The following is a 10,375-nucleotide window of genomic DNA, read 5'->3' as shown; positions in this document are numbered from 1 at the left end:
AGTTCTCGAATCTTTTAAGTGGGAGTTGTTTCCTCATCCGCGGTACAGTCCCGACCTGGCACCGAGCGACTTCCACTTATTCCCAGCAATGAAGAAGTGGTTGGCTATGCAGCGCTTTGATGACGACGCACAGCTTCAAAAAGAGGTAACCACGTGGTTGAAGGCGCAGGCGGCCGAATTTTACGACGAAGGAATTTCCAAGCTCGTCCATCGCTAGGATAAGTGCCTTAATTTAAATGGCAACTATGTAGAAAAGTAGTATTTAAGTGTGGCTTTCATCTGTATATAATAATTTTTTCCAATACTTTATTTATTTTTAATTCCAAAACGTAATGTACTTTGTAGATAGCCCTCGTTTAAGACGTTTCAACTGGAGTCCCGTATTGGTAGACCACTTGGCGATTGTGTGGGTTGACAATCTATGTAAACAAAACAACGAATAGAAAAAGAGCATTGTGATGGGGTATAAAGACACTCAGACAAGAGGTAATGGATATGGTACTCTTCATTCCAAGGTTTATTTTCAGCAGATATAATACAAACATATGCAATAATGCTTAGTAATATTGTCAATAATTTTCTTCAAGCATTTTCGATTTTGATACATACTGAATAACAGAGTGTAGCTTATATTTGTTACCTGATACACAATTCGTCTTTTATACTGGGACACCAAGGTATTCGTAATCCATACCAAGAATGTAGTAATTGAATGTGGTGTTGTAGGGTGCGACGGGAATATTGAAAGGTGAGTACTGAGGATAGGTGAGGGCCCCACCGTACCAGATCTCGAATATGAACCAGGAGGCCGTGTTGGTGGTGTAGCTCATGGGAATCCTCAGGAGCTGCAGGGGCTCCGCGACTTCTGTGTAGTTGTAGGAGGCGACCACCTTCCACTCCCCTCCGGGCGGCTGCTCGCTCATGGTGACCCTGATGTTCTGCGGCTCCGGACCGATCTCCAAGCTGGAGGAGTTGCGGATGTGCGAGCTGAGGTAGAGCGCGGTCACCTGGTAGACGTCGTTGTAGTAGTGCGGGGTGTTGAAGATGCCGTGGCAGCACTGCACCTCGCCCAGGTAGCTGTCCGTCTCCCGGAACAGCATCGTCACCTTGGGGTATGCGACTGGAAACAGACACAGAGGTGTATGGCGACATGTACAAAGAAATTTATTGCTACAGACCATCTTTTATCGTAGAGCAGAGAGTGCGCTGTGTTCAGACATCCACACATTCATTCACGCATCGTGACGCCAAAGCGTCATGAAGGACAACCTTCAGCGATTAGGAACGAATTAAGTTAAACGTTAACAGGCAGGATCTGTCATTGCTAGCTACTGCTGTAAAGTGTGCTGACGACCAATTGTGACAAGCACTAATCTATTCAAAATGTTATTTATTGTTAATCACCTCTAAATTACTTTAGACAGGTGTTTTAGGAGAAAAATAGGTTGTTTAGAAAAAGCTATAGCGTTTCCCATACCACTCAGCTGCTGCTATCATCTAATATTTTAAACAAAACATTTCTCTAATTTTACACAGACCACTATCACCTCTCTGTACACTGGCGAAACTACGATCTATCCAACACAAATATTACAACTGCGCAAGTATTGTGATGAAACGTAATATAAGGGGTTAATCAGGTCGCCAGTTGCGTCTCGGTTCTGGATCAGAGTACAGGAGCATAAGCGCAAAGATCGTTATATAACAAACCTCTGATCAAGAAAACGAACGAGAGGAGAATGCTCGTTTTCTTCTCTAAATTCTTAGTGTAACTGATCGTTAAGCTTGGCCACTATGCAGAGCGATAACGCTGTCGCAGTGACAACAAGAAGCTCAGATGTGGACCATATTTATTACTAGTGGGTCGCCTAACCATGGAAATGTTGTAGGACAAAATGAAGGGCTTATTTCAATAGTGGTACAAGTCCATTTTTGTTCATTCTGAGATACAGAGTCCTAAAGTTATATGAGCGCTGAAAAATCTGCAGTTCAGATACCTGAAATACTCAATTACATATAAAAAGTATATAAAAGTATATATAAAATCTGCAGTTGAGTATATATACTTGAATATTTCTGGTATCTCAACTGCACATTTTTCAGCGCTCATTTAACTTTAGGACTCTGTATCTCAGAATGAACAAAAAAAGGACTTGTACCACTATTGAAATAAGCCCTTCATATAAAGGATCTTGGGATCTAACTAAAGTGTCTGATTAATAGACGCTGATTTTCTCTAGTAGGTGACAAAATTCACGACAAAAATTGAGAGAAAACTCAAATCAAATTATCAAATGGCGCTAATGGTGTGAGGTAGTGACAAAAATTGTGGGAGATTGGTAGGAGAAAGTGCAACATCGCCAAAAACAAAGTTAAAACTACAACATGATGCCACAAATTATAACGAAAGTAATAACACAAGTTACATGTCACAACAAGCAAGTAATGAACCGCTGAGAATATGGACCATGCCATCACAGTTGTGACACTTGTGAACTTCACAGGAGGCAGCGGTCAAATGCCCACTAAACATAGGTCTCCGTCCAAAATGTCCTAAAAAACTCTTTATAAAGACGACAACTCAATGTTGTTGCCAATGCGACAAATCATAATATCGCTTATGTCATAGAATAACGGGGGAATCTTGCAGAAATTTCGCACTCCTAGTGCTCAGAACACACTTTAACAAATAAGAGGTTGGTACAGGAACGGATCAGCGGCTCATCGACTGCTCGGCTTCTTTGCACGAAGGTCAAAGGCAGGGTGACTCAGTGCGATCAGGTACACCAAAATTTGGAGCGAAAGCAGCGGACCTTTCCACTCCGGTCGAAATTAGTGTCCTGTCTCTTCTTTTGATGAAACTTCCTGGCAGATTAAAACTGTGTGCTGCACCGAGACTCGAACTTGGGACTTTTGCCTTTCGCGGGCAAGTGCTCTAACATCTGAGCTACCCAACCACGCCTCACGCCCCGTCCTCACAGCCTGATGTCCAAACAGAATAGGGACGGCAGTGGCGACATGTCGCCTTCCACTCAGCGCAGGGAGAGTCGCCAGCACAAAAGCAACAAGTAGGGTGCAGCCTTACTTACTCGAAAGCTGCCCAGTTCCCAGGGGACGTTCGCCCTTTCTAATGAGATTCATAACCGCCTCTTGTTGACAAAGAGGACACACAGACCAATCCGCGAGTGGTGACGGTCAGAAAAACGCAAAATTTCCTCCTATTAAATATGCCCAGTACACTAAAAACAAAATTAGCTACGAAATGCAGGAAAAAATTAAAATTATTGCTTAGCGTAAAGTGGCAGTAATGTCTCAAGGTATTCTCTTATTTTGTTTGTAAATACACACGTCAAAAACGTTTTGATCACCACTGTTCCCAAGACTCCTGAAGGTAGACGTTGACTGTGGATATCCTATCACAGACACAGTCCCTTTGACTGCTCAGAGATGTCACTAAAGCTGGCCAAAGATGTAAACAACCATGCATGACCGGCGCCTCGTGTTGTCTGTCGTTCAACCATGCCTAGACATTCAATACAGCGGTTCGATCGCGTCCGCATTCTTACTTTGTGCCAGGAAAGGCTCTCAACAAGGCAAGTGTCCAGGCGTCTCGGAGTGAACCAAAGCGATGTTGTTCGGACATGGAGGAGAATCACAGAGACATGAACTGTCGATGACATGCCTCTCTCAGGCTGCCAAAGGGCTACTACTGCAATGATGACCGCTACCTACGGATTATGGTTCGAGGAACCCTGACAGCAAGGCCACCATGTTGAATAACGCTTTTCGTGCAGCCACAGGATGTCGCGTTACGACTCAAACTGTGATCAATAGGCTACATGATGCGCAACTTCACTTCCGACGTCCATGACGAGGTCCATCTTTCCTACCACGACACCATGCAGCGCGGTGCTGGCCCAACAACAGGCCGAATGGACCGATTAGGCTTGGCATCACGTTCTCTTCAGCGATGAGTGTCGCATATGCCTTCAACCAGACAATCGCCGGAGACGTTTTTGGAGGCAACCTGGTCAGGCTGAACGCCTTAGACACACTGTCCAGCGAGGTCTAGCAAGTTGGAGGTTCACTGCTGCTTTGGGTTGGCATTATGTGGGGCCGACGTACGCTGCTGGTGATCATGGAAGGCTCCATAACGGTTGTACGATACGTGAATGCCATCCTCCGACCAATAGTGCAACCATGTCGGCAGTATATTGGGGAGGCATTCGTCTTCATGGACGACAATTTGCGTCCCCATCGTGCACGTCTTGTGAATGACTTCCTTCAGGAGAACCACATCACCAGACCAGAGCGGCCAGCATGTTCTCCAGACAAGAACCCTATCGCACATGCCTGAGAGGGATTGAAAAGGGCTGTTTATGGATGACGTGACCCCCAAACACTCTGAGGGATCTACACCGAATCGCCGTTGAGGAGTGGGGCAATCCGTACCAACAGTGCCTTGATGAACTTGTGGATAGTATGCCATAACGAATACAGGCATGCATCAACGCAAGAGGACGTGTTACTGGGTATTAGAAGTGCAGGTGTGTACAGAAATCTGGAGCACCACCTCTGAGGGTCTCGCTGTGTGGTGGTACAACAAGCAATGTGTGATTTTCATGAGGAGTAAAAATGGCGGAAATGATGTTTATGTTGATCTCTATTCCAATTTCTGTACAAGTTCCGGAACACTCGGAACCGAGGTGATGCAAAAATTTTTGTTGTGTGTAGTTGAGGATAACCAGTGTCCTACATGTTCTCCACTGGCAACCTGTTATACACTTTGCATGAGTATGTAAAACTCCATTCTCAATCCTAGAGGTTGACATATGGTCTACACAGAAATTATTTCTACGTCTATTATTGTTATTGTGAATTCATGAATTCATCCTAAAGTCACTATTGTTATTAACCAATAATACTTTTACGGAATAATTGTACTGCCTGACGCACTCCTACGTCCCTGAAGACGTTTCTACACGGTGCACGGTTATCAGTTTCATTCAATATTCGTACTGCACGATTCTATAGAATGGCCACTTTTCCACCTTAGTTGCAATTCCCCATAACATTATACCATAGGGCATAATTGAATGGAAATTTGGAAAATACGCAAGCAGTCTTGTTTGTCAACACTCTCAGACAGCTGTCAATGTGCAAAAGGCCTAGCAGTTTGTTATACACCTAGATACCCAGGAACTTCATAAGTGAAGTGTCATCCAGTGTATGCCGATTGATCTCTACCAGTGGTACCTGTAAGTCATTTTTACTCGTCTGGAATTGCACATTAATACTGTGTGCAGAATCTTGACTCGATACTGGAATCTCGCTTTCCGCAATAAATCTACCACAGAACTTCTATACAGTGCATACTCCGCTGTGGAGTGCAGTATCGTCGATATTCTACCCTCCGTTTTGTTGCCCTTCATGACAAGCCATCCTGGACTTATATTTCAGAAAGGTGTTGCCCATCTCCACACAGCGAGGGTTCCTACTCTTTGTCTTCGTGCTTGCCAAACCCTGTCTTGGTAAGCGGTGTGGCCAAATCTCCACCCCACCCCCCACGCCCCCGCTACTGAGAACTTCTTATTGACAGGGACCTACAACTAGCTAGTGATTTCGACAATCTAACGAGCCAATTGGGGAGAATTTGCCACGATAATCCTCAGGAGGACACCCAACGAGTTTATCAGTCAGTGCCAAGCCGAGTAAGTGCTTGCTCAAAAGCCAAAAGAGAACCAACGCCTTATTGTCTTGCTCAGTTTTTGGAGATCTCCCTCATGAATACTCGTGAATAAATCATTAAAATTTTCCCAAATTGTTATCAGTTATTTGTCTGTACACGTAAGTTACATCTGCTGATTTCCGTCCCATTTGGATAATTTCTTCGTAGTACGCTTTTCTTTCTCACAGTTTATATTATGGCTAAAACTATGAAGCGGTACGAAGTTGATTCGTAGACGTCAAATTTGTGTTGGAAAAACATTTGGAAGACCTAAATTTGTTGGTTGTTCATTGTATCTGCAACTAAAATCGTAAAAAAATGGTATGAAGAAACAAGCAGTCTTGGTTCAGTGTTAAATTTTTTAATATTTCCTAATGACGCCTTTCATCTTTATTTAGACGTCCTCGGATTGGCTTATATTTAGTAGCGATGCGTACGTGGGATACTGCTCATAAAGCATCCAAGCAAGTAAATGCCTCTTGTCAAAGCTTTAAAAACACCGTGCCGTGTCCCTATTACGGCACGTCGTGCAGTCGAATGCAAACCGAATGGGATCAGACCTATGGTAAAGCTTTGCATCATAAGCATGCCGGAGGTGTAGTGCATATTCTCGTTGCATTGGACTGCGCGGCACGCCGTAATAAAGTGCAATGCAATGTTTTTACAGCTTTCACAAGAGGCATTCATCTGCTGGGATATTTTATGAGCAAGTGTACCATGTACCCATCGCTACCAAATATCAGGCAGTCAGAAGATGCCTGAATAAAGGTGAAACACGTCGTTGGGAAGCAATAAAAACTTTTAACGCTGTAACGAAGATTGCTTATTTCTTTGTATCACGCATACTGATGGCTGTACCAACCCCGTTATGAACTGGAAAAAGTATACAAATTGTGTTTGTAGTCCTCATTAAATATATGTTACAGTAGATTCAGACGTGTGCTACTTGGATCATATATGCTATACCTCACAGAGAAAGTGGGACAGAGGAACTTACGTGGGAATTACTGGGTAAAGTTTTAGAAACGGTATTCCATAAAACGTATGTGACTATTCTATAACTCGCCTGCGCAAGAGAAATTAGGCAGAGAGGCTTCTGTACCCCGATGGAGTAGCTAATATTGAGTCGAATCGAACTCTGCCACGCACTGTACAGCAATAATGATTTCGCATGGCTCTACGGCCTGTGCAAGCCTTTCAACTGGACGTCACTTGCGAGACATACGTCTCGCTAACCTACCCCTCTAAACTTAAAGGGGAAAGGGGACCTACAGCTTAACGTGGAATGCTGATCGCACTTTGTCCCTGGCGAATCTTCGCAACACCGACAGGTGAAGACTAGGTTAAAAACCAGACTGAAAAATTTCCGGTGTTCGGTGTGGCGACTTCTCGTTTTCCAGGCACGCGTTTCAGCACTAGACCACTAGGCTCGCCGCTATACACCGGTTTGCAGGGTAAAGATGTAGAGGCTCAAATAGAAATTCTAACCGACTAAACAGCCTAGTATAAGGAGAAAAAAAGATAATAAAAATTACTGCCTCCTGTGACAGGCAGCACAATGCGCTCTTACCGGCACATCCTGTTAGCAGGAGCAGACACACGGCCTGTTTTATCATGATGAGCGCCTGTGAATACCTTCTGTAGTCGCCACAGGAATACTGATGCCCAGCTGTACGCTTTCCAATGCCTTATATATCCGACAACAGCCCGGTCTCTGCACCGATGATAGAGTTGCCATGGAGAAATACCAAGGTCATTTTCTCAGCCAAGTACAAGAGACACAAGAAGAATAAATGTAGCGATAAATTTAGTGAAGGAGGGGATGTGACGTGACAGTAGCCTATCATTTCATCATCTTTCGGGAGTGCATTAGCGATAGTGTTATTCCTTCTTCAGATATTTCGGGTGATGACTTTACAGTCGTCTTCAATTTGAGTGGCCGCCAGGATTTATTTTCACTTAACGTGATACTGTGGAGTAACCTCGCGTGCGTCAGAGGTAGCACTGTCGGGAGAATGAGTGTCAGTCATAGATAAGACTTAATGCGTCTAAGAGAAAAACAAACCTGGCACAGCGTCAACAAAACCACAGAGATTACTGATTAAGTGGCTAATTGTTAAAATGGATGACATTTGTAATAATCTGAGAGTTGTAGACGTAAAATGAGTGGTTTTTCAGTGTTTGTCTTATTGGTTGCTTACATCTTTACAGCCGTTAATATACGGAGACATACACGTACTCAGTTTAACAAGATTTATTCACTTCATTAATCAGATTCTCACTTGATAATCAAAAGGCAAAAGAACTGTCAAGCTAAGAATAAAAATACTATACTCACCCCTGCACCCCTCACAATCCATTGCTAGAGCGGAGGTCATAGCCGTGGGCGAGTATTTACGTCGTACCCATTGACCCGCCGGCTTCGTATGCGTAACCGGCCTCTTCGGCACTTCCTGCGGGCTCGTTTCCTTATTCGAGGGTGATGCTCTGACCAGCATCACTGTCTGGTTGACTCTAAGTAGCTGGTGTAGTGTCCAACGTATCTAGTTTTTGTCCATGTACATCTGGAGTTAGAAAATACACTGGTTTTATCCGTTCCGTTGACACCGTCATTTACTTGTCGTTTTATATTACACTCCTGGAAATTGAAATAAGAACACCGTGAATTCATTGTCCCAGGAAGGGGAAACTTTATTGACACATTCCTGGGGTCAGATACATCACATGATCACACTGACAGAACCACAGGCACATAGACACAGGCAACAGAGCATGCACAATGTCGGCACTAGTACAGTGTATATCCCCCTTTCGCAGCAATGCAGGCTGCTATTCTCCCATGGAGACGATCGTAGAGATGCTGGATGTAGTCCTGTGGAACGGCTTGCCATGCCATTTCCACCTGGCGCCTCAGTTGGACCAGCGTTCGTGCTGGACGTGCAGACCGCGTGAGACGACGCTTCATCCAGTCCCAAACATGCTCAATGGGGGACAGATCCGGAGATCTTGCTGGCCAGGGTAGTTGACTTACACCTTCTAGAGCACGTTGGGTGGCACGGGATACATGCGGACGTGCATTGTCCTGTTGGAACAGCAAGTTCCCTTGCCGGTCTAGGAATGGTAGAACGATGGGTTCGATGACGGTTTGGATGTACCGTGCACTATTCAGTGTCCCCTCGACGATCACCAGTGGTGTACGGCCAGTGTAGGAGATCGCTCCCCACACCATGATGCCGGGTGTTGGCCCTGTGTGCCTCGGTCGTATGCAGTCCTGATTGTGGCGCTCACCTGCACGGCGCCAAACACGCATACGACTATCATTGGCACCAAGGCAGAAGCGAATCTCATCGCTGAAGACGACACGTCTCCATTCGTCCCTCCATTCACGCCTGTCGCGACACCACTGGAGGCGGGCTGCACGATGTTGGGGCGTGAGCGGAAGACGGCCTAACGGTGTGCGGGACCGTAGCCCAGCTTCATGGAGACGGTTGCGAATGGTCCTCGCCGATACCCCAGGAGCAACAGTATCCCTAATTTGCTGGGAAGTGGCGGTGCGGTCCCCTACGGCACTGCGTAGGATCCTACGGTCTTGGCGTGCATCCGTGCGTCGCTGCGGTCCGGTCCCAGGTCGACGGGCACGTGCACCTTCCGCCGACCACTGGCGACAACATCGATGTACTGTGGAGACCTCACGCCCCACGTGTTGAGCATTTCGGCGGTACGTCCACCCGGCCTCCCGCATGCCCACTATACGCCCTCGCTCAAAGTCCGTCAACTGCACATACGGTTCACGTCCACGCTGTCGCGGCATGCTACCAGTATTAAAGACTGCGATGGAGCTCCATATGCCACGGCAAACTGGCTGACACTGACGGCGGCGGTGCACAAATGCTGCGCAGCTAGCGCCATTCGACGGCCAACACCGCGGTTCCTGGTGTGTCCGCTGTGCCGTGCGTATGATCATTGCTTGTACAGCCCTCTCGCAGTGTCCGGAGCAAGTATGGTGGGTCTGACACACCGGTGTCAATGTGTTCTTTTTTCCATTTCCAGGAGTGTATTTTTGCGGTACATTTCTCACGTTTTAGCGTCTGGGAACGTCCGGAGTATCGTGGTTGCAACGAAGGGAGAACCACGTCCTCTCGTAATATCATGTGTGAGCGTGTCTAAAGGTCGTTGTGAAAGAACACTCTTCGATCTCCATGTCGAGGCGTTGGTGAGGGGCGCAGATTAGCTACTGGCAGGTTGACTTGTACCAGAATACACTGAGGTGACATAAGCCATGGGATAGCAGTAAGCAGATATACAGATGCCGGTATTATCACTTACTCAAGGTGTAAAAGTGTGTTGGTAGAGGTGTTATTTGTACTCCGGTGATCCATGTGAAATGGTCTCCGACTTGACTATGGTCTTACGGCTACGCATAGGACATTCTATTTCGAGATCCACATTGTCAGGACAAGGCCGAGAATATAAAATTTTAGGTATTACATTTCGCCTTGGACAACCCAGTAGCCGGCGGCCTTCTCTTAACGATCGAGAGCAGTGGCGTTTGCGGAGAGTTGTCAGTGCTAACAGACACGCGTCATTGCGTGAAATGGCCGCAGAAATCGGAGTGGGACGTACGGCGATCGTATCCACTAGGACAGT

General features: G+C 46.0%; 1 protein-coding gene across 1 annotated transcript; it reads right to left on the bottom strand.

Moving 5' to 3' along the window:
- Window positions 1–487: 487 nt before the first annotated feature.
- LOC126149381 (uncharacterized) lies at window positions 488–7,381 on the bottom strand. Its single transcript, XM_049915811.1, has 2 exons — window positions 7,299–7,381; window positions 488–1,120 (listed from the first exon to the last, which is right to left on the bottom strand). Exons 1-2 carry the CDS (start codon window positions 7,342–7,344, stop codon window positions 660–662), a joined length of 507 nt encoding a protein of 168 aa, XP_049771768.1. The 5' UTR covers window positions 7,345–7,381; the 3' UTR covers window positions 488–659.
- Between the last annotated feature and the right edge of the window lie 2,994 nt (window positions 7,382–10,375).

Source organism: Schistocerca cancellata, chromosome 2 (genome assembly GCF_023864275.1).
Source record: "Schistocerca cancellata isolate TAMUIC-IGC-003103 chromosome 2, iqSchCanc2.1, whole genome shotgun sequence".
Lineage (NCBI taxonomy): Eukaryota > Metazoa > Arthropoda > Insecta > Orthoptera > Acrididae > Schistocerca > Schistocerca cancellata.
The sequence above is the reverse complement of the archived record's forward strand: the minus strand, read 5'-3'. Positions and strand labels throughout refer to the sequence as shown.